The sequence below is a fragment of the Giraffa tippelskirchi genome, chromosome 6, assembly GCF_054371585.1.
Source record: "Giraffa tippelskirchi isolate mGirTip1 chromosome 6, T2T-mGirTip1v1.2.pri, whole genome shotgun sequence".
In the NCBI taxonomy this organism is placed as follows: domain Eukaryota; kingdom Metazoa; phylum Chordata; class Mammalia; order Artiodactyla; family Giraffidae; genus Giraffa; species Giraffa tippelskirchi.
This window is the reverse complement of record NC_137280.1, coordinates 137,473,033-137,497,709: the sequence shown is the minus strand read 5'-3', so window position 1 is coordinate 137,497,709 and position 24,677 is coordinate 137,473,033. Positions and strand designations below refer to the sequence as shown.

At 42.2% G+C, this 24,677-nt stretch overlaps 2 protein-coding genes across 11 annotated transcripts in view; one reads left to right on the top strand and one right to left on the bottom strand.

The window, feature by feature from the left end:
- LOC145508725 (uncharacterized) overlaps positions 1-24,677 on the top strand; it is a 617,339-nt gene that overhangs the window by 285,283 nt on the left and 307,379 nt on the right. For 4 of the 7 annotated variants that reach the window (XR_014055568.1, XR_014055566.1, XR_014055567.1 and 1 more), the window contains one exon: positions 12,216-12,339. The gene's annotated coding sequence lies outside the window, so the exon portion shown is untranslated. Of the gene's footprint in view, positions 1-273; positions 299-6,651; positions 6,790-12,215; positions 14,754-24,677 lie in introns of those variants that run through there. The other 3 variants (XR_014055565.1, XR_014055569.1, XR_014055564.1) reach the window with 3 other exon arrangements.
- The window catches only part of GRIA1 (glutamate ionotropic receptor AMPA type subunit 1), a 337,441-nt gene that overhangs the window by 136,758 nt on the left and 176,006 nt on the right, over positions 1-24,677 (bottom strand). For 3 of the 4 annotated variants that reach the window (XM_081495905.1, XM_081495904.1, XM_081495906.1), the window contains exons 3-5: positions 15,462-15,701; positions 12,144-12,328; positions 6,219-6,272 (exon numbers count right to left, since the gene is read on the bottom strand). In XM_081495905.1, the coding sequence (XP_081352031.1) occupies positions 6,219-6,272; positions 12,144-12,328; positions 15,462-15,701 (479 nt within the window). The remainder of the gene's footprint in view (positions 1-6,218; positions 6,273-12,143; positions 12,329-15,461; positions 15,702-24,677) is intronic. The other variant, XM_081495907.1, reaches the window with a different exon arrangement.

Sequence of the window (24,677 nt, the reverse complement as noted above, 5' to 3'; positions counted from 1 at the left end):
ATAGTGGTGGATGAGATTTAGTCTAGAAGGGGGTTGAGGGACCTCAAGGATGGTATCCTGTTCCCAGATATTGTGTTTTCTTACCCCCACCAAATGATAATGATGATGGTGATTACAATGATTATGATGGTGGTAACTGTTAACATTTATTGAGTGTTTTTTGGGAGCCAACTATAACTATGAGGATTTATAAAGTTATTATTTCACTTAATTCACATGACAGCCCATGCGGAGGTAGATGATACTACATTCCTTTTTTTTTTTTTTTGGCAGATGAGGCAGTGGAAGCTCAGAGAGGGTAGGTTATTTTACTAATACCACACAGCTAATAAATATAAAGCCAGAATTCAAACCCAGGTCTGTCTGACATAGAGCCACACTCCCCAACTACTGCACCACCTTCCTAACCAAAGAAACGACGCAGAAACCAAACATGAACGTGTGTTGAGATGACGTGGGCAGAAGAAAGCAGACACACTTGGCCCTATAGAAGGCGTGGACAGATTTCTCTGCACAGGGGAGCAAGGAGATGAAAGAGCACCTTCTTCTCAGGACTCATACAGCAGAGGGACAGCAGCATAGAGCTGAGTTTTGGATGAGCTGCCACATGGACCAGAACTACTTCTAACTCTAACATTTCACAGGAGGTCATCTGCAACTACATGGTGGAAATGGCTGACCACCCTGTTCCCCAGGTACCCCAATAAGACATGAGATGACCTGTCCTCAGTTTGTGTTTCCCTCAGCTTTTGTGCAGTCGGTATCCATGGGAGATTGGTTGAGGAACCCCTAAAGACACCAAAGTCTGCAGATTCTCAAATCCCTTATATAAAATGTTGTAATATTTGCATGTAACCTGTGCATATATGTGCATTCTCCTCCTGAATGCTTTTAGCTATCTCTAGGTTACTTAATATACCTGATAAAATGTAAATGCTATGTCACTGGCTGGAAATACCATATAAATGCTAGGAAGATAGTTGCCAATATATAGCACATTCAAGTTTTGCATTTTGGAAATTTCTGTATTTTTTTTTCAAATATTTTTGACCTGTGCTGGGTTGAATCCATGAATATAGAATCCATTGATGTGAAGGACCAACTATATAATTATAATAAAATTCCATCAGTGTCCAGTGGAAAATGAAATGGGGATTTGAGAGCTTGAGTCTGGATTCCAGGTCTATTGCTGCAGTTGTAGCAAGATTTAAACTCAAGCCCTCTAGTCAAGAGCCCAGCCTCCCGCTGTGCCTGACCAACCCCCGCCCCCATGCTCAGCAGTCATATGGCACAATGTAAGAACATGAATTTGGGAGTTCTGTAGTCCTGGAGGGGAAGCCCGGCTCCATGACTTTATCAATTCAGTAACCGGAAAACTGGCTCCATGACTTTATAAATTTAGTGACCAGGAAGCTCACTTTCTGAACCTTGGTTTCTTCATTTGATAAATGGGGTTTTTATCAACCTCGAGGACTATTATGAAGATTTAATAGTTAATCACTTATAGTGTTTGGACTATAGCACTCACTCAGTGAATAGCTGAGTTATCACTGTTGTTATCATTGTTGTAGTTATTTATTAGGGGTTTAAGGCAGTCTAGTTCAGTGGCTCCAGTGGTTTGGCATAAGTTTAGCCTGGTCATCCTATTCTTAGGATCACATCACTTGGTTTTTGTCAGATTCCTGAGGGCCAAAGTCCACTGACCAGTAGTGCTTGCCTTCCGCCTCTGCAGCTCAGTCATGTAACATCTTGGAGCCTCAGTTCTCTCTTCTGTAAAATGGGGGTGATAGAGTCTACCTTGCTTATTTCATAAGGGTACTGTGGGATGTGATGCATGCCAAAATGTCATATTAGCTATAGCATGGTGTAAAAATGAGAGGAATTGCTGTTATTGTTGTTATGGATGCCCTGAAAGGTAAAAGTGAAGTCGCTCAGTCGTGTCCGACTCTTTGCGACCTTATGGACTGTAGTCTACCAGGCTCCTCTGTCCATGGAATTTTCCAGGCAAGAGTACTGGAGTGGGTTGCCATTTCCTTCTCCAGGGGATCTTCCTGACCCAGGGATCACACCCAGGTCTCCCGCATTGCTGGCAGACACTTTACCATCTGAGCCACCTGGGAAGCCCATGAATGCCCTAGGCAGCACCAAATGCTCCACATTGAAAGACAACCAATACCTTCAGTCTTTCAGTGCTTCTCAAACTGGGATCTGGTGGACCCTTTATAAATTCTCAGGGGTCTGCTAGTTCTCTGCAAGAATTTTTAAATGTTGTGCTTACTTATTTCAATGAAACTCAAATCATCAATATTAATTATCTGGTCATTTGTCTCATGCTGTGAGTACTCTTGTTTGCAGTCCCAGTGGACTGAAAAATTTAATCATTAGCTCAGTGTTTCCCAAACTGTCTGTGCAGATGCATTCTAGGGGTCCACATATCTTTCTTTTGAGAAACACCAGTTTGTTCTAATATTTGCTGCTGATGCATTGCAGAGATAAGAGCTATAACTGGAGAGCTCCGGCTGGTAACTGTCTGCTTTGATCGCAGTCTCAGAGTAGTGAGTGAAAGCTGAGTCAGGGCTGGGTTTGGAGGAGGACTGACAGCCAGACAGGAGAGCTTGGTCCTCCAGGGGATTCCAGGACCCAGGAGCTTCTTTAAGTAATAACGGTACAGTTCACCAGTTTCTATGGCAACCCACTCTAGTATTCTTGCCTGGGAAATCCCATGGACAAAGGAGCCTGGCGGGCTACAGTCCGTAGGGTTGCAAAGAGTTGGACACGACTGAGCGACTGAGCATGCACTCAAGTTCACTTTATGGACATCCCAATACTATGGAAATATAATTATACATCTATCCTATCATATTTAAAATAAGAATGCATATATAATAGCATATATATGCATGGGCATATACATGCACATATACATACAGAGACAACATGTGAGTATGTTCAGATGGGCACATTTAGTATATGAAGCAAGGATTCCCCACTATGTAGAGCAATTTAACTTTTTCTAGGCATGATGGCATTCAGCAACATACTGGCCTTCCCCAGTGACTCTATGAGCACATAGAATAGGAACTGTTATTCTCAGTGAGGAAACTGAGTGCTGGTGCATTGCCCCAAATCACAAAGAAGGTAGCCGAGGATGGTGTCTATACAAAACGCAGGGTTTTTCTTTCTTTGTTTTTTTAATGACTCCCTGTTATAAAGCTCTCCTCCCTGACCCAGGGTTCTCCTTCCGTCTTCTCTTCTAGTAGCCCTCCAAACCCAGAAAAGCATCCCTCCAAAGTGACCTGTTATAGGAACGCTGTTGGCTTCTTTGAAGCTCCCACAGTCTGACAGGGACAGAAAGAACCTTGGAATAAAAAGTAGCTCCCTCCTTTGTTAAACCTTTCAAAAGCTCCCTTCGTTTCTAACTCTATAATTACACCCTAATCACAAGCATGCTGAAGGAGGAGGTCAGTTCCATGCAGCAGTGGGCTAATTATGTGGCAGAATTTCTAAAAATTATCATCTTATAAATTGCGTGATTCCTCTGAAGGGGGAAGAAAAACATACACACCACATACTCCACTATGTTTCAAACTGAATTAATTAGTAATTTGAAGCCCAATTATCAACTAATCTATTGGAACATGCAAGTCTTTTGTATTTGGATGGTATATGCAATTTGCATCCTATTAGCTGGCAGTTGTAAGAATTTGAGAGCTCATTAGGTCAGGGGAGAAAAAAAGAATGCAGATCAGAAGGCTGCAGACACCCAAAGGGCTGACTTGGTGATGCTGTGACTAAGGGGTCACTTGGCAACAGATGGAGGCTGGCGATGTAATTACCTGAGGTCTTTGGGTGGCTTTCAGGTCACTGATGTGTAATTTCCATCTTATCCTAGAGAGATGATTATGCATGCCCCCACCCTTATTCTGTGTATTCTCAAGCAGCAGGGTGCCCACATGATCTATGCTGAGAGATGTCCTGATATAGTAGAAAAGGCATAGGCCTGCTAACCCTGGTGCCAGGCCTGGCTCTATCACTGACTTGTGTGAGCCTGGCCAAGTCATTCCCCCTTGCTGGTTTGACCATAAGCAAATGTTTCCCTGCAAGCAAATGAAACTTAGAGCTGACTTCCAAAGTCCCTTCTAGGACTAAGGATCTGAGTGAGATTCAAGGGATGTCAAGAGTTTTTTTCATCACAAAGTCAACAATTTTATCCTTGCACATGGTTTTTGAGGATGCAACTCTTGGTTCCCCCAAAAGTGTCTGGACGGTTATCATCCATTTAAAAGGCAAGTATCTCTGAGAAAAGTAACATATTTATCTATTAATAGCCAGACCTTAATTAACTTATCTTAATAAGTCCTTATTTCTAGTCCTGACCATGAAATACCAAGACAGCCAAGGCTAGAAGTTTCCAAGGGGAAGGACGGTTCAGGTAGGAATGTCTGAGGCTGGTGATGAGTCAGAAAGAGAGACAGAGCTTAAGAATTAGACAAGATATTTTGGTCCCACTTTTCAGTCTTACCACTTTGACCTTTACTATACCCAGACCCTGTGCCTTTGTTCTGTTAGTGATCCTTATTCTAAAGATAAGTAGGAAAATATCAATCTCTTATTCAATTAATATTACAGGAATAGTTACCACAGATAACATGGCTAAAACTGAGTGATATAATTTGTTATAGGCAAAAAGCTAAAAAATCACATCTTAAAGGAAACATAGAAAATCATAAAGAAGGCAAGGATAATAAGCAAACTTTGTAGAAAAAGCTACCATTAAGGAAATCTGACAACTGCTCAAACTGTCACATGGGAAAATTTGTTATTTATTAAAAATTTGCTGGGAGATGCAACCACTTTGCAAAATAGTTTTGGCATTCCTCAAAATATTAACCATAGAGTTACCATGTATCTCAGAGATTTCACTCCTAGGTTTGTGCTCAAGAGAAAAACTTGTATACAAATGTTTGTAGAAGCAGAATTCATAATAGTCAAAAAGTGAAAACAATTCAAGTGTCCATCAACTGGTGTGTGGATAAACAAAATGGGATACATCTGTATAATGGAATGTTACTTGGCAATAAAAAGGAATTAAGAACTGATACGTGGTACCAACATGGATGAATGTTGAAAACATTATGCTAAGTGAAAGAAGCCTGTCAGAAAGGACCAGATATTCTGTGATTCTAATATCCAGAATAGGCAAGTCCATAGAGATAGAAAGTAGATTACTGGTTGCCAAAGGCTGGAAGAATTTGGGGGAAAATGGGGAGTAAATGCTAACATATATGGGGTTTCTTTTGGGGGATGATGGAAATGTTCAAAAATGAGATTGTGGTGGTGTTTCATAATTCTATGAATATACATAAAAGAATTGACTTGTGTACTTTAAATGGAAGAGCTTTACATCATGTGAATTACATCTTTAAAATGCTCTTTAAAAATAAGACAAAGGCAAAGTAAAATTAAATTTGGCTTTGGGGGGAAGAAAACAAAACACTGGAAGTCTCAAACTTCATAATTTAAAAAGGTAGATGAGAAAACATGACCCAGGACTTGCAAAAATAGACTTGCCAAAATGATGGCCACAAAGAAAATTCATAATGATACATGTCACTAAGAATAATTTAATGTGTACCAAAAATTATCTTATGAGTCAAGTCTTCATACCCTGAAAAATAATTGCACCCAATAAAAATAATGTAGTACATAAAAATGAAAGTAAAATTTTTCTTTAAAAGACAGCTTATCTATGCCGCATAAAAAAGAGAATAAAAACTAAATTGTTATAATATTGTTCATGGTATAAAACTGTTTCTGGTTAAAGACTTGTCAGTGCTAGTATTCTTATGATTTAAACATTTGTATTTATAAACAGTAAAAACTATCATTGGTGTCAAAACAGAGAATCAAAACCAGTGAGGTTAAAGCATCTTGTATCCATTCAAAGATGTGGTGATTTTGTTGTTTTTGCCAAGTGGCAGAGTCAATTAAAGCTGGAATTGTGATGACTAATAAAGGCCTGCCCACCAGCGTGATCTCTTACAAGGAAGCTTAGAGAGTCACCTTAAGTGTGCTGTGGGTTTTGCAGGGGCACAGCTGAAGCTCGAAATAGCCTGTCCCACTTATGCAGTTCCTACCAGCCAGGGACCACAGTAGCAAGCCAGGCCCCAAACATAGAAAGACCCACCAGTTGAGAGCTTGCAGTGTTCTCTACTCACCAGATTTGCAAGGATATAGTGGTAGCCAATACCATTCTTCTCCAGCTTTACAATCTATAAAACACAACCGGGGGGATACATGCATTAATCATACCAACAATTAAAGCTACACCTGCAATAATAATAGCAATGAACAGTGAATACTGACTGCCCTGTCTTATCCTAAGTACTCAAGCTACAGTATCACAACCACCCATTTATGGCGGCATTGCTGATACCCTCGTTTTTACAGATAGTGATGGAGGCTTAGAGAAGTTAAATAAGCTCCCTGAGGTTACCCAGATATTAAGTGCAGATACAAGATTTGAAATCATTTTTGCCTGATTCCAGGGTTGGAGTAGTGTTATTACAACCCCAAGGTCCTGGCTAAAATGCTCACTTCTTTCCTTCTTCCATAAAGCCTTCTCCATTCACGGAGATTCTTTCTGTACACAGTGAGAATATTCTGTTGTATTGGATTCCCTGTCACTGTTGCTTGAGTGGACAGAGAAGTGGATGCATGGTCAAATGGGTAGTTGGATGATTACACCCCAGTTCTTGAACTTCACATCCTTGAATGGATCAGATTCAGGTACAGTTTCTTCTTTTGTGCCTTCTTCCCTAAACCAGTTGGGTATTCAGACATTTCTGAGCCACTTCCAGTTTGAGTGCAAGCTGGAAGCTGGGAGGGAATATCAGGATCATCTGATCCCCCCCTCACTGTACAGATGGGAAGTCTGGGCCCAGAGTTGGGGTGTGATGTATCAGATCCCATAGCAGTATGGTAGCAGTGTCAGGACATTGCATTGTGTGGCGTGCATGCTCAGTCGTGTCCAACTCTTTGTGACCCCATGGACTATAGCCCACCAGGCTCCTCTGTCCACGGATTTCCTAGGCAAGAGTACGGGAACAGGTTGCCATCCCCACTTCTCTAGGGGATCTTTCTGACCCAAGGATTGAACCTGCGTCTCCTGCCTTGGCAGGCGGATTCTTTACCACTGTGACACCTGGAAATCTCTAGTGTTAGGACAGGGACCTGGCTATTGTGAGCCTTTCCATATGATGCCTGAAATAAGAGCCAGGGTCTCCAAACACCCCTCCATCTTGCGTGCACAGGCTGTCTCTAATCATTCTAGGCAGGAAAGTATCTGTAGAAAGAACTACCCAGAGATTTGCTTGGGCATCCAGACACACTACCCAGCTGGGAACAGCTAAGACTGTGGACCTGTTTAGCCCTAGCTCAGCCAGCAAAGTAACTTGGTCTGTTTCTTTTTAATCATCAAAATGAGGTTAGTACAGCCTGCTCAGTGCCCCTCCCCCTGCACTGTAACAAGGAAGCATAAAACATAGGAGAAGCATTTGGGCTTCTTCTCTAACTGAATAAATTTTCAAGGTTATTAACAGCCACATTCAGATATCTACTTAATTGGATGTATGTGCATAGCAGCTCACATTTTTTTATGGTGAGGATAATTAAATGCAAGTGCATACAATGAATGCTCTGAAATAGTGGCTAGCATGTGAAATTCCAGATCATGGAGCTCAAAGACTATTGGGATGATAGTTTTATTAATAATTCTTCCTTGCTTTTTCATTTTCTTGTCAAATGTCTTGCTGTGCTTTCAACAATGAGACACCATTATCAGAAACCTATTCAGCTTCAAATTAACACAAAACAGCAAACAAAAGACAGATTGAAACCCACTGCCTCAGGGCAATGGATAATAATAGTCTCTGCAGGATGAAATTACAGGTTGAAACGTAAGAAACAATAATGAATGATTTTTGACCAATAAAGATTAGTAATTTCATATAGTTGGACCTAAACGCCAACCTTCCCACCCATCTGCTCACCTACCTACCTGATGACCTCCTTTCCCTTTTACAAATATTAAGTGCTTACTATCTACCAAGCACTGTGCTGAGATATAGTAGAAAATGAAAAAGCATGGTGCCTGCTCTGCAGGAGGTCACAGTTTACTGGGAGAAGGGCAATACTAAACAGATAAAGAGATAAAAGGTTACGCACTGAGAAAGTTGATACAAAAGTAATGTACACTTGCAGTCCACTGCCTCACTGACCCCGTCTCTTCAAAGCTCATTTTCACTGGATAGCCTTAATTCACAGTCTTTGCGTCTGGCATGTCCTTTCCCGTTCTCTTTGATTATTCGTAACCTTTATGGCAAAGCTCTATTCCCAACTGCTCTGTAAAGCCTCTATGATTAATTAATTCACTCAACAAATATGTACTGAACGTGGGCCATATGTCAAGCCCCATGCTAGGTACTAGGGACAAGCTATGAAGAAGTGAGGCAAGGTCCCTGGGCCCTCACTGAGCTAAGTTGACAATTTAGTAGGGAGCCAGATGGTAAATATATAAACAGATAAATGAACAAGATTTCAGCAGGTGAAAAGCACTTTGAAGACTATAAGAGTGAATGGATGGGCTGGTCCTGGTCTCCCTCATCCATCTCTAACTCCTTCTGAACTTAATGACTGTATTACATAATTAAGTGCCATATACTGATAAAGTATTATAATCTAATGAATTTCCTGCCAGTGCAAGAGATGCAAGAGATGCAGGTTCCATCCCTGGGTTGGAAAGATTCCTTGGAATAGGAAATGGCAACCTGCTCCAGTGTTCTTGCCTGGAATATTCCATGGGCAGAAGATCCTGGCAGGCTACAGTACCTGGGGCCCCAGAGAGTCGGACACGACTGACCAGCTGAACACACACACACACACACACACACACACACACTATATTCTGATAACCCTGTTCCCTGCTCACAGACCTTCACTGGCTCTCCCCTGTTTATAAAATAAACCCCAGACTCTTTAGAATGGTTTTCAAAGATCATTGTCTTCCAGGAAACAATTGACATTCTCCACGTGGCCTCTTAAGCCCTCTGTGAACCTTGGCTCCCACAAGCCCTCTGGGCCTCCCTACCTGCTCTTGCTGCTAAGTCTGACTCTGTGCGACCCCATAGACGGCAGCCCACCAGGCTCCGCCGTCCCCGGGATTCTCCAGGCAAGAATACTGGAGTGGGTTGCCATTTCCTTCTCCGATGCATGAAAGGGAAAAGTGAAAGTGAAGCCGTTCAGTCGTGTCTGACTCTTAGCGACCCCATGGGCTGTAACTTGCTCTTACCTCCAGCTTAAAGGCTCTTTTCCAGTCAAAGGCTACCTGTAGATATCTAGACCCATCTCACATTTAGCATCTTAGAGCATTCATTGATTCCTTATTCTTCCCATTCATTCAAAAAATATTTATTGAATATCTGCTAGGTGCCAAGCACTGTTCAAGGCACTGTGGATATAGCAGGGAAGAAAACAGAACGAGAATCCTAATACAGCTGATATTCCAGGTGGAGCCCTAGAGACTGAGACAGGCAGTTAATTCCCTATGTGGAGTTTGGAATCATTGTCTTCCACCTTAGATTAGGCAGACCATTTGTGTTAGACTGAAAAGATCCCAGTTCTTGAGTGTGAGATAGTCTAGGATGATGCCAAGATGTCAGACTGCAAATCAGAAGATGGAAATCCTCTGTCACTAACTAGTGACATTGTCTTTTTCACTAACTAGTCTGAACCCAAGACAAATGATTCAACAAATATGACCATTAGTCATCTCATCTGTAAAGTGTAAATGCAAGTGATAAACCACATAACTTATAAGATCCTTTCAGCATTTTGGTTTTACTTTTCAGAATAGAAGAGTCCAACAATTAAAAAAGATAATATACTACAATCTAAAATATTCAGAAAAACAAGTTACTTTCTTCCAAAACACACGTTTGTCCTTTCACAGAAGGGATGGATATAGTCAGCAGATGCTGACAATGGAGTTTTTAAGAGGTCTGGCGTGGTAGCTAGAACAAGATGGATTTGATTTCCTACTTTCATTCCATGCTACTTGTAAAATCCCAGACAAGTGTAATCCCTTGTTTCTCCATTTATAAAATAAGGGCGCTAATGGAAGCAGTTTTATAGAGAGGATGTGAGGATGAAGTGGAATTATACATGGAAAGGGCTTGGCATGGTGTTTGGTACAAAGTAAGTACTCAGAAAATAGTACCAACAGCTTTATCTTTACTGTAGGAGTCTTCAGTCTGTTAAGAACACCTGCTTATCATCCAACACTTTCCCTACCTTTTGTCTAATCTTATTATCAGCTTCGTAGAACAGGGGTCTTCATTCCTATGTTACAGATGAGTACACTTACGCCAAAAAAGAAATGCCTCAAGAAGTCAGTATCGTACCCACAACAACTTGAATGAATCTCCAGGGAATTATGCCAAGTGAAAAAAGCCAAACCCCAAATGTTACATACTATGTAATTCCATTTATATCACACTCTTAAAATAAGAAAATCACAGAAATGGAGAACAGATTAGTGAGTGCCTAGGGAAAGGAAAAAGGAGAGGGAGAGAGGGAAGCAGGATGACCACAGAGGATCTTTGTGGTGATGGAAATGTTCTGTACCTGAAATGTATCAATGTCAATTTCCTGGTTGTGGTATTGCACTATAGTTGCTACAGTTTTGTAAGATGTTATCATTGGGATAACTGGACATGTGGTGCATGAGATCTCTCTGCATTATATCTTACACATGCATATGAGCTTGTATCTCAAAATTTAAAAAGTTTAACTAAAAAAAAAAACGCAAAGCAAAACCAGTATCAATTGGCATTATGAATAGCAAAAACAGGTAAATCTTTACATTTATCACTTTCAGTGGGGCAGGCTGTATTTTAAGTGCTGTGCATGTATACATAAATTCTTCTCACCCTCACAAGAGCTCTCTAAAGGTAGCCATTTTTAGTAATATTATGCTCATATTACAGGTCAGGAAGCTGAGATGTAGAAATTAAAAACCTGGCCCAGGGTCACAGAACTAATGAACATTAGAGCTGGGGATGTGAGTCTGGCTCCAGGGTCTCTGCATTTAACTATTATTAATACTCTATTCTGCTTTACCTAACTAGAATTTCAGTCCTCTGACTCTGGCTCAAAAAACTCCTGTCTCAATGGGAACAATTTTTGCTGCTTTTTCTCTCTGAGAGGGAGGCACAGATTCACGCTTTGTAAAGTAGAACACAGAGTTAACGCCTCAAAGAACCCCCGGCTTTCAAAATCTCTCCTGCTCAATTGCCGAGGCCTCTGAACAAGCGCTGAGCTGGCTCTGAGATTCCCTGCGGGAGCCCCAGGGGTCTTGAGGACTATTAACAAGCGCTGTCTTGTTGTCAAGTACCTAAAACTGCCATCTTTAATTGTAGAGTACTGTTCAAAAACAATTGCAGCATCTCCTTCCTTGCTAGCTTATCTGAATACACAGATGTAATTTAAAAGGACAAGTGATCTATCCAATGCCACATGCTTTACCTCTGAGAACAGGCGGAACCATGACTTAGAGACATCTGGCTAAAGACTGTTGAGGTTACGGTGTAATTTCTTAGAATGGACAATCAATTAATTCATCTTTCAGACACTGGTGTGGCTTCCAGGAAAAAGTAAAGGGAGGTACTTGGTGCCTCCCTGGGCTCAAAATGGCTCAGTGGGCCAAATGGATGAGAAACCCAATGCTGTATCAGTGGGTGACAGAATGCAGAGCCAAACCCAGGAATCCGGCTCTAAGGATGTGATAACACTTCACAAACTCTAAAGTGCAATGCATTTTTCTTTTTAACAAGAAAAGGAAGCACTTGAGGTAAGTTTTTGGTTAACTGATCTGAGAACCATGGGAAGCCCTAAGTGATGGCTCCTACTCTGTACTATTTCATAATGTTTCAGAGTTAAATTGTATCAGTTACAGGATGTGAGAAACAGCCTATGGTTTCACCTAGTCAAGAACTCTCTTTATAACTCCTAGGGCCAGAGGTCATCTGGTCCTCTGGAACCATCCCCCACACCCACCCCGAGGGCACCTTCGCTGCACTCACTACCTGGCCCAGGATAGCATTGAGGCGTTCCGATTCACAGTCCACCACCACCAGCCGCTCCTTTTTCTTCTCCAGGTCCTGGAAGAGCATCCGGTAACCCTCCTCCGTGGTTGTCAAAATGTTGACAGCTGTCACCTGCCAGTTCTTCTCAGCAGCTGTGTCCAGGACTTTCTGCAGGACGGACAGACCTGGAGGTGGGGTGAGTAGGACAGAGAGGTGGCAGTCGGAATCCACAGAAATTACCCCCACCTTCCCACTCCTCCACTGAACTTAGCTCCAGCTTGCTCTATGCCAGTTTGAGCTGGGGTGGGCAGGCTCTGTGTCTGTTTTGTGTTTCTGTTTGCAGAACATAGGAGGCAGTAGAGTTAGTGATGAAAAGTGTAATCTGTTCAATTCTGATGCTACAATATACTTGGTTAAATGATCTTGTATGGATTAATTCACCTTGCGAAACTTTAGTGTCTTCAGTGGTGAAATGGAGATGTTAATAACGCCCACCTCACAGTGTCATCGTGAGGATTGAACGAGAGTGTCTCAAACATGGCAGGGGTTTTATAAATATTGATTACTATTCGGCTTTTAGTAACTGCTTCTTAAATGTGTTGATCTGCTGGCTAAACAGCACCTGATAACTGTCAATGACATTTACTAATGTGTAGTATATCTCAAGTCCTAGTACTTTGCCTTTCACACAGTAGGTATTCGATCACCGTGTACTGAATTAAGCTATTCTCTTCTGACTTACAGCTAAATAATAGAGGAATCCATGACTTAATACTGTTTTGTTTCATCTTTGGGACATAGATGGTATATTAGTTTCCTACTGCAGATGTGACAAATTATTGCAAATTTAGTGGCTTCAAATAAAACGTTTATCATCTTAAGCTTCCAGAGGTCAGATGTTTGAAATGAATCTCATTGGGCTAAGTTCAAGTTATTGTCAGGGTTGTGTTATTTTCTGGAGGTTCTAGGAGGGGAAATTTTTATTGCTTTTTCTGCTTTTAGAGGATACTTGCTTTCCTTGGTTTATAGCCTCTGTTATCTTCAAAACCAGTAGTGACTGATGGAGTCTCTCATGTCATACTCTGATACTGACCCTTCTGCCTCCAACTTACATGCTTAAGGACCCTTGTGATTACACTGAGCTCACCCAAATAATCCAGGATAATCTATCTGTTTTAAGGTCAATTGATTAACAATGTGAATTCCATCTCTAACCTTTATGCCTTTTGCATTTAATATAACATATTCAGGGGTTCCAGGAGTTAGAGTATGGGTGTCTTTGGGGGGGGAGAAGGAGGAGGTCATAATTCTGCCTGCAATAAATCATTATTTTACCGTGCATTATTAATCTATCTTATGCACACATATCATTCCTGTCTCCATATAACATTGCTCGTCTCTCTGATAGCGACCGATACGATGCCCAGCATGAAGAATCATCTGTAGATTGATTCTGTTGTTTCTTTTTTGGTTGCTTTATTTATTTTATTTAAGTACAAGGTTGGTATTCTTAAGCCTCACATTTACTGAAAGTTTATTAAGTGTCTGCCATAGCTCCATTAGCTTTCCTGTCTTCAATTCACTTAATTCTGTAAGGTAGGTACCATTGTTATCCATGTTTCACAAATGTGGAAATGAAGGTTCAGAGAGACTTAGTCATTGGCCCAAGGTCACACAGCTAGCAGATGGCAGAACTCTGAGCTCAGAGTTGTGAGGTAGGTGGAGCCCCTTTAAGAGTATGGGTGCTTTTTGCTGATTAACCCCAAAGATGATCCTCTAATGAAAGTGACATTTTTCTGGCTTTGCCACTTCTAGGCCTCAAGCCTCATTATGCTGCAAGAGTGAAGTTGCTCAGTCATGTCCGACTCTTTGCAACCCCATGGACTGTAGCCTACCAGGCTCCTCCCTCCATGGAATTTTCCAGGCAAGAGTACTGGAGTGGATTGCCATTTCCTTCTCCAGGGGATCTTCCTGACCCAGGGATCGAACCTGGGTCTGCCGCATTGCAGGCAGACGCTTTACCATCTGAGCCACCAGGGAAGCCCTATTTATGCTGCAAAGTTGTCCTGAAATAGTCATTCTGCAGGTCATCCTTATAATGCCTGCTTGTCTGAGAAGGGAAATCATCAAAATAAGGAAAGAGACGGGAAAATCAAAGCAAATAGAGTGCTTCTGGCCTCCTCTGCCAGCTAATTCTCCTTAAATAATGCCTGCCTAACTCTTCCTGAAAAAACATTTATCCAGCCACTCTTGTATTGAAAAATCTTCTAAGCCTCTCTAAAGGCAACCCCCTATAAAACCTCTCTTTTTAAACAGGGCAGAATTCCTGTCCCTCACTTTCCAGACCTTGTACGATCCACTTATTTATTCACATCAATAATGGTTAAGTTTTTTTTGGACCATGGAGTATAACAGGGGATGATAGGGTAGTATAATACAACCATCACAGGAGTTAGAGAAAAGAAGAGAGTTTCCATTTAGAAGGTCAGGAAATAAAGAAAATGGTGTTCCAGGTTGCAAAAGAAAGGAATAATTTGCATATGTAAATTTGAAAAGGGAAGTGCTCCCCAGAAACTTGAATCCTCTGATTCAAGATGTAGAGAAGAAAAACGAATACTGGACACATTTAGAAAATGGAATGGAAAATTCGAAATTTAGGTGGAGGCAGAATTATTAAGGCCTGGGAGGGTTGATGGTGATGCTGGTGATGATGCTGATAGAGGTTAACATGTATAAAAGACTCTGTGCATTGATTGTGTTGTCGGCACCATACAAGCCCCATCTAGTTATTTTGTCATTCAGTACTCACAATTTTATGAGATAGAGACTGGCTTTATATTCATTATAGAGATGAAAAAATGAAGGAATAGAGAATTTTATTCCCATTACAGAAGTGATCAAACTGAGGCAGAGAGAGCTTGCCTAAAGTCAGACAGCTGGAGAGGAAGGAACATAGAATTCAGATCCAGGTCTGGTTGACTCCATATGCTCCTCAAAGCCATGCCCTGAACCCTGAGCCCTGAGCCCTGAGCCCTGAGCCAGTCAGCTAAGGTCCTTGGGCACTGAGTCTAGGTTCAGGAACAATGGAAGCTTTGAGAGCTGTAGAGTGACATGGTGCGTTAAAAGGTTATTCTCTTCAAGGATGTGTTTCCGCACAGTGAGTTACAGATTAGCTACTGAAAAATCAGTCCACAGACATAAAGCATTTCTGGATCATTCCTCCCTGCTTTCAAGAAAGCAGGGAGGCCCCATTCTTCTTCCTGCTGGTAATTTTCTCTCCATCCCTTCAACGTCTCCCTCCCCTAGCCCCTGGCTTACCCCGGTCAGCATCATAAATGTAGACAAATTTTTGCCACTTGTAATGGTCGATGATACTGATGAGGGCATCCTGCAGCTCGGGGCGCAGCTGGAGGACAAACTGGTTGGATGTGTCAACGGGAAAGCTTGGTGTAATGAAGCAGACGTGGAGGGCCCCGCAGAAGGAGGTCAGCATGTTGACAGTCCTCCGTTCATAAAACCCAAAGATGGCATAGACTCCTTTAGAGAACTGGGAACAGACTAGAAAAGGAGAAGAGAGAAACTAATGAATAGAAGAAGATGCTTCAAACATGCTGTCAGTGGCTGTAAAACTATTTCATCCACTAGCCTATCCATCCAACTCATCATCCTTCTATTATCTAGCTAGCCATCTACCCACTCAGGCAATCTATCCCTCTATCCTTTCAACCCGCCAACCTATCTAACTGTCCATCTATTTTACCCATCTGTGCATCCATTCACTCATTCATCTGTCCAACCCACCCATCCATCTGTTGAACCAGTCTTTATTAGGTGCCATTTCCATGCCAAGCATTGTCATGGTTATTCATTATAAATGTATACAATGCAGTGTTATATGTTCTTTCATGTTACCTGTACAACAACCTTATTAAGGTAGGAACAGGATGACTAGGTAAGTTTTTAAAAGGAGAAACCAAGGCTTAGAAAGGTAATGAACATGTCCAAGGTATCACAGATAGACCATATCTGAGTTAGGCAGGTATCTTGAGCCCAATCTAACAATCTTTCTATGACACTGCCCATCACTTCAAGGCAAAGCGTAATAAGATGCCGCAGGAAGAAAGACTGTCAGCTTGCTGCTGATGCACGTTTAAGAAAACAAGTGTTGATTTTCCCAGTCTACCCTTAGCTTTCAGTGTACATTTCTCTGCTGATGTTCATCTTGTGTTTGTACATCCTGCTAGCTGATTTTTCAGGCCCCCTGGGGTATCAGCCACAGTAATAGCTTAGCTGTGTGAATATCCCCACAGGAGTCATTTTGTAAGATCCCAGTTAAGTTACCAATACTGGTTGGTGTTCAGTTAGACTGCTGGTTAGACTATAATGGTAAGAAAGACCAAAGTTATGGAACCAAGTTCAGGTCATTCAGCAATGAAACTTCATTTTAATATGTGATACAGCGTTCCTAGACTTTGCTCCAGTCAAGTGACCAACTGTAATGCCAACCCCAGTGCCCCCAAATTACTGTCCTAATATGGATGGTGAGGCAGACAAGTCATTCTCATCACAGTGACAGTATTTTAGGGTGCTTTGCCGTATATGTTAGGCTATTCATTTTTCATCACAACCCTGTGACTTTGTTTTATTTTAAGATGAAAAACCTGATGTTCTTAGATGCTCTGCTCTCTTGACCGTATCACCTGCTTTCATGACCCCACACTGCCTTTGTGGGTGGGCTCTCAAAGTATGCTCCATGGGCATTGCCCACATGTGTTCCATGCAACATTAGTACCACAAAGTGCTCCTTGAAAAAGAAAAGACTTCTTTGCGCAAGGACATTTTGGAAATGGTGTAAACCCTGTCCTCCTTTTGCAGTTTCATACTACATACTAGGCACATAAAAGATTGAGAGGAATCCTGTTCCAAAAAATCCAGATTTTTGTCAAATTCAAACACTCCCAGGGCCCTTTGTTGGTGAATACATTTTAACACGTAATTGATACACTGGGTCAGGCTGAACTGAAGAATGCCATTAGCTACTAGGACCTAGTTGCCTACCAAGTCACAGTGCTCAGTTACTTCCTAGATCTTTCCTTCATGCCCTGCAAGATCGTCTCTTAAAGATTGTAATGGAGCCATACAAGTCATCTGTTTAACTTCCAGTGTAACCCAGCATATCATCTAAGGAAACTTGGCAGGTGCCCTTTATTTTGTGTGTTTGTATATGTTTTTTAATTTAATTTTCATTTTATATTGGACTGTAGTTGCTTTACAGTGTTGTGTTAGTTTCAGGTGCACAGCAAAGTGACTGATTCTTTTTTAGATTCTTTTCCCATATAGGTTATTACAGAATATTGAGTACAGTTCCCTGTTCTTTATAGTCGGTCCTGATTGATAACCTATTTTGTATATAGTAGTATGTTTATGTTAACCCCAATCTCATAATATCTGCTTGCATACTGAGTTACTGGGTACTCAGTGCTTCTCAAGGAGCCTAGTCCATTGACTGACCATTCTCTGAAACCAGAGCCCCATGTGCCTGCTCTTAACCTACCCTGTGGCCCTCCTGGTGCCTGAAGGTGGCCCTCATGGACTCCAGCTTTATGACATTTAGTTTTCAGTAGTGATAGCCATCCTCCACCTAGAAACCCAAGGGATTCTTTTAATTGCACAAAACAAAACACATTGTTTACCCTTTCTTGTGTGCAAAACCTCTCAAAAGTTTCGAGGTTTCCCACTGCGCAGGGGAAAAATGACGGTGACTCAGAGCCAGAGTAACCTCTTCTTTGTGCCCCCTATCTCACACCCTGTCCTTGCTCCCTGCTCCAGCCACACTGGCCTTTGTTTTGTGTCTCTGGCCTCCTCACTCCTTCTGCCCTAGCTGGGCCGCCTCCGCCTGCAGCGCCTTTCCCTTACCTCTTTTCAGTGCTCACTGCTTTTCAGCAGTTGTGTCTCAGCTCACATCTCTCCTGCCTGGACTGGCCTTCCTTCATCACCTCTTCTAGATGGTTGTTCCATCCTCCCCTCAACCCTCTATAAATCTCTATCACATCTCCCATCGTATCTTTCATACTTGAATGATTATTATTTGAAATAGTTTTCTTTTTCCTTTTTTGCTTGTATATATCTGTGACTGCTCAGGCAATGTTAATTCCCGAAAAACAGGGGTCTTGTTTATGCCCCAAAGCCAGAATACTACCCAGGACATGGTAGATGAGTGCTGATGAGAGTGTCCCATAGCCTGCAGTAAGGGATGAGGAGGAGCTGGTGGGTCACCCTGGACCGCTTCCTACTCCTCTGTTCTGGGTTGTGGGTTGATGTCTCCTATATTAGCTATTTATCCTTTACTGCTCACACTATTTTCTCTTTCGCCCTAATGAGGCCACTCCATCTGTTTGCAGCTGACAATAGGCACTGTCTTTAAATGTCTGTTGTAATTGTCAGAATCACGACTTTCATAAATATGGATTTCTCCACCAGGAAGCACACACTGTGTATTATTCTCCTCATGTTAAATATAGATTTGTCAAAAAGCACAATCCATCTCACTGGGTGAAGTATATATGAGGAGCACGTAAACCCCATTAAAATATTATAATATGCTCTCTGCTGTATTTTTAGGATCTCTCCTTTCCTTGCTGAAATGAAATATGATCCAGTGGGATATAAATCTCACGTTCCAGTCTATTCCCTGACGTTACCTACTTGGTTTTGCACCTTTCCTTGGGCCTCTAGGACCCTTGTGGCCACTGTTTCTTGCTGGAACTTTAGAAGTGCAAGAGGAAAGGATGAGATGGGATGAAAGAAATGGGCGCAGGTAAGCATGATAGAATCTTGATACTCACAGAGGCCAAGATATTTTCCCTTCTCAAATTATCTTCCTATTTTTGCCTTTTGCAAGTCTATTTTTCCCACTTGAACTGAATATATTATCCTCTAAGGCTAAGAGGGTACATTTGCCCACTTCTCCCTAAAAGAACATGGCTTGGAGGTAGCCTTTTGGATATACCTACATGGACCCTGGTCCCAGACTTGTTCAGCATCTGATCTTCAATCTGGCTCTTATTTCAACTAAGCCTGAGCAGCAACAGAGAAAGGGACAGTGAGAGACTGAGACTAAGACTCTGTAGGCCCAGGGCCTGTGGGATTCTGCATAATTGGTTAAATGTTCAGAAATATAATTAGTTGTAGTGCATTTCCTTAAATCTGTCAGAGTAAATATTCAATTAAAAAAGATAACTTGGTCTTGTAGAAAAAGTACTAGACTAGATGCCAGAAGCCTAGAGGATTCTCTTTTTGGTTTTTATCACAACACAGGACTATGTGACCTTGGGCCAACCCCAGGCTCTCCCTGGGTCTCAGTCTCCCATATGTAAATTGGTGGCTTCAGACTTCATAATAAATGTTCCTTCAGGCTCCTACCGTCTATGTTCTAGTCAAATTAGTTGAAAAATATTAACTGATTGAGCATACTTTGTTTATTTGCTAGTCAAACTTTTAGCAAACTCCAGTGCAGTTTTTCAAACCTAGAAATCAGATAAAGGTTCTGAGTTCTTAAATCTGATTGTAATAGAATCCTGGCACTAAATCCAGATGCATTCAGAGTCTTGAGTTGTATTTAAGATACAGTTTTTAATGTGATCGGTGAGTTAGTTACCTAGGAGAAAGAAATAGCAAACCATTCCAGTATTCTTGCCTGGAGAATACCATGGACAGAAGAGCCTGGTGGGCTACAGTCCATGGGGTTGCAAAGAATCAGACATGACTGAGCGACTAACACTTTTTACTTTCAGAGAGTAGATGAGTGAAGGCCAGTCAGAAAGCGGGCTAGAGGTGGACCCTGTGTCATTAGATACAGTGAGCCCGAGGAGAAATGGGAACAATGGAAAGCAGCCTGGGGACCCTGCGGTGTACTAGTCAGTCAGATTCTCAGGCTGATGGAGAACCCGAGTAGGCAGGACTATGTGTGTATTCTCCATTTAAGACAGCAATGGTATATATAGTGCCTCTGATAGTAAGAATTAAGAGCTGATGTTTGAGCACTTATGAAGTACCAGACTCATGCCAAAGACATTCCCTGGCAATGACTTCTTTCATCCTGTGAGTTAGGTTACAAATTGGGAAGGACAAGTCCAAGACCAGCGTAAGACAAAACTGACATCTGAACCCTACCAGTCAGACCACAAGGCTTGAACTCTTGACTTCTGTGATATGACACCCCTTCCCTCCCTCCTATAATGCTGGAAGGAGACAGTCATGGCATAGAGGACAGCTTCAGTTTCTAGAAAATCCTCTCCTGTAGCACATTGCCTTCCCCCGATGCCAGATCAAGAGGCATTATTGCATTAGGATCTATTGATATTAAAACAAAATGAAACTGGGTGGTGCACAATTCATCCCTCTCTGGTCCCTGGGGATCATGCAGAGCATATACACACACATCTGTTCTTCTGTTGGTCCATCCGCCCATCCATCCACTTCTCAACATTTCACATCTACCACTCATGAGACTCTGTGTTAGGCAGTGGACATGCAGTGGTGAAATCAGCAAGGTCCAACCTCAAGGACCATTGCCTGGAAAATGGGAAAGACCGGGATCGAACTAGTCAGTTACACTTCATGTAAATGCTATGGAAGGGATGAGGTCAGGGTTCAGGCAGGGGCACCCAACCTCAGCCTTTGGGAACCTCAGAGAAGGCTTCCGAGAAGAAGTGCCAGCTTTGACCCTGAAAGATAATCAGAGATCAGTCAGAAGAAGGGATGTGTGTGTGGGGCAAGGGTAGAGTGCAGTTGCTTGTACATTAAGAGTATTCCAGGTGAAAGGAAGAACAGCAGCAAAGACCTAGCAGAGAGAAAAGCCATGGCACATTCAGGGAACCCTGCCAGAGTGTCAGATTCCGAGGTTCCTGCCTCCAAGAGATTCTGCAGCAGAATTCGGCCAACAATCAGAGCGAGCAAAAACGAGGCCAGGAATTCCCTCTTGTTGAGGTAGGAGGGCAGGTCCTGGCAAGGGCTGGAAAACCCCCACTCTGCAAGGCGCAGGCTGTCCAATTCATCCTCACTCGGCTCAAACCTCTTTGATAATCACTTCTGGTTAAGGCACCATCCACTTAGTATCAATAAATCTCCCAGCCCTGGGCACTCTTCCTGACAGCTCTCTCCCAGGAAGGGATCTCCTGGTATTAGCAACTCTTTTTTTATTGTCACTTCATTTAAGACCTCTCACACCGACATTTCTCCTTGGCTCCTGGCTGCGGTCCCTGGAAATGTGGCAGCCTCATTGTAAATGGTGGTTAATGAGGTGACAGGGTGGCTCCATTCAGGGTGAGGGTGATGGAAAGAGTGTGTGTGTGTGTGTGTGTGTGTGTGTGTGTGTGTGTGTGTGTGTGTGTGTGTGTGTGTGTGTGTGTGAGTGTGGAGGGACTTTTAGACACTCATCGTGCTCCTTGAATAATCCTATCCTTATGGGTAGAAATGACATTCTTGACCTGACTCTAACCTTGTGACACCAAAGGTGCTTTATTTCTGTCTTTCAGACAATGAGAGTGCCCCTCCATCCGCTTACGCTCTCTTATATCCAAGATCTGATGATCATATGTAGTGAATTACCATAATAGATATGTATTGTCCTCATCTCCTTTAAACAGCAATTATTTAGGATTCTGAGACATGTCTAGGGCTTCTCTGACATTTATTAGATAAAGTCTTATTGTCCATTTGTTAAGTCAACAAATATTTATTGAGCACCAGGAAACTGGGAAGCAGTGATGACATAAGACAGACATGTCTTCTGCCTTCTTAGAGCTTAGACAGGAGATCATTGTTCAGTAAGTTTTAAATTAAGGGAAAGAAAGGATATTTTGAGAAAGTAATAAATATTAAATATAGAACAAATGATTGTAACTATCATGATAGCCAGTGTTTACTGAGTACTTACTTCTGGGGGTCATGGTGCTAAGTGCCTGTGCCAATATCCAGGAAGAGGGACCAGTTTATCCAAAGGCAATGAGGTGAGAGAGAGGAAGGGGCCTTAGAGAAAGTCCAGAAAAGCCAGTACAACTGAGACAGGGCTGGGCCAGAGTTGGAGGTGGTGGTGGGGGACCAGACTCCCAAGGGCCTTGCCAGGACTAGCAATGTTAAGCCCCTGAGTCATGTGTCCATGTTGCATATACTTTGACTTTGGATTCCTCTCAGCTTCCTAGAGCCTCTCTTCACCTTGGCCCTGGAGCCCAGTTGGGACTGGGCAACAGAGGGTGATGCAGAAGAGGAGGCCTCCTCCCCTGCTCAGACTTGCGTGTTTATTATGAAACATGAGTATTAATTACCAGGCATTGAAAGTCAATGAGATGTGACATGGTATATGAGACTAAGAATTGGTTACAGGCTGGGCTCACTGGTCCTGGAATTAGATTCACCTTGTGGGCTGGCATATGAAACCAGGGGCAGGGGAAGGACAAACAGACAGAGAGATCATAGGTTCTGTGGAAACGCTCTTCAGGTGCCTAACCTGGTTCTGGAAAAGTAAACACAGAAAAACAAATCTGGGACTATGAACAAGCCCCTTTCTCTCTCTGAGCTGCATTTTCCCCATCTGGACAATGGAGTTTCTACTAAATCAGTGTTGTGTGCATGTGTGTGTGTGTGTGTGTGTGTGTGTGTGTGTGTGTGTGGAGTACCTCTAATAAAACATTTGTGCTCCCTGAAGATGTGTAGTTCTACAGACAGGGATTTTCTCTTTCTTCTTTCCATCTTTCTTCTATCTAACTACTCGTCCACCCTTCCAACAAATGTTTACTGTGCACATGGTGTATGTCAGACAGTGGGGGTGCCAGGGGAATACAACACTGAGAACCTTCCATCAGGGAGCTTAGGATCTAGAGAGGGGAGAGAGATGATGTACATGTCAGTAAGATCGTTAGGATCTGATAAGTGTTAGGAAAGCAATAATATGAGATGCTGGGAGTGTGATGATGGGGCTACTTACATACAAGGGCGAAGGAGACCCTCTCTGTGGCAGTAACCTTTGAGCTGAGAAAATGAATCATATGGAGGAACTGGCCAGGCAGAGGGCCAGAGAAACAGTTTCAGGTGGAAGGAACAGGAAGTACAAAGGCTTGTAATAAGGTTCAGGAAAATATTGGTGAAATTGAGAAATAAAAAGAAGGCCAGGGTAGATGCAGTGCAGGCCAAAGGAGAAAAGCAGTAGAAATGGGGGTGAAGGAGAACATACGTAACTTTCTGAGTAAACTTAATTCTCCCCTAAGGTGCACAGTGCTTCATGTGTGGCTTGGGTACCTGCTGAGCTCTAGAACATCACCTTGTTCAGAGATAGTCTGGGTCTGATTTTAACTGATCCCTCAGCTCGAACATCCTATAGATAAAGGCAATGGAGAAGAGACACAGTGGAGGGAAAGCTGGTTCTGATCCAGTGCAAAATGGGAAAAGGAAATCTGACTTAAGTGTAATGGGGCTACAGACATGGACCAATCAGTTCATGGGGTTTGAGTATAGATACTGCTCTTCTTGGATGTTTCTAGGCTTGCTTTAGGTTCTGGGCCTTTGCTCATGTTCTTGTTCCAGCCTGTACAGACTTCCTGACTTCTACCATTTCCTTCTACAAATTCTTTCCAGTCTTTAAAGGTTGAGCTTAAATGTCACCTCTTCCATGAAGCTCTCATGCTTCCCTTTTCCTAACTGTAGTCTATAAAAGTCTCCATCCCTCTCTTAAATGTCCACATAAATGTATGCCTCTTATCAATTTTTATGGAACCCTCATGCTTTATTAGTTTGAGTTCTTTCATTGCAAGGACAGAAATGAATGCATCCTAACTGAAGACAAAAGAAGAAAGGAGGGGGGACCACCAGCTCAAAGACTGAACCGTACACAGATGGAAATTGCAGGAGATCAGGGAATCTAAGTGTGAGAATTTCATAGATGGTGTCTTCAGAATATCACCGTCACTTCAGCCATTTGTAATCACTGCTCCACACAGCTACAGATGGGCCTTTTTCAGAGAAGGAGTCATCCCTTGGTCAAGGGAAGGCAGAGAAACTAGCTAATTATCTTCCTAAGATTAGGTAACCATCTTACTAAGAAGGTATCAGCCAAAGGAAAATGAATGTGTTGTGGACAGAGAGAAGATGGATGTCAGGCATATCAAACCAACTGATGTCTACTACATTTCTATTTGCTAGTATTTTATAATACAAGTCGAAGTCTAAGACCATATGAGGAGCTCCATAAATGTCACAATCATCTAAACACCGTGTCTATCTATTTCAGTCATTTTTGCCTCTCTCCTATGGGTTAGATGCTGTGGAACAGAGTGGTGAATAAGACAGATGATGCCTCTGCTTTCATAAAGCTCATTTTATTCTTTACAATCCTTAGAGGGCATCACACAATGACCACACAGTATTTCTGGTAAATGAGAGAATGAAGACTGATGGAATGAATGAATGCATATCATTCACTTATACTACTTAATACTATTTTTGAAAATTGACCTAATCTTGCTTCCATGGCATTTCTTA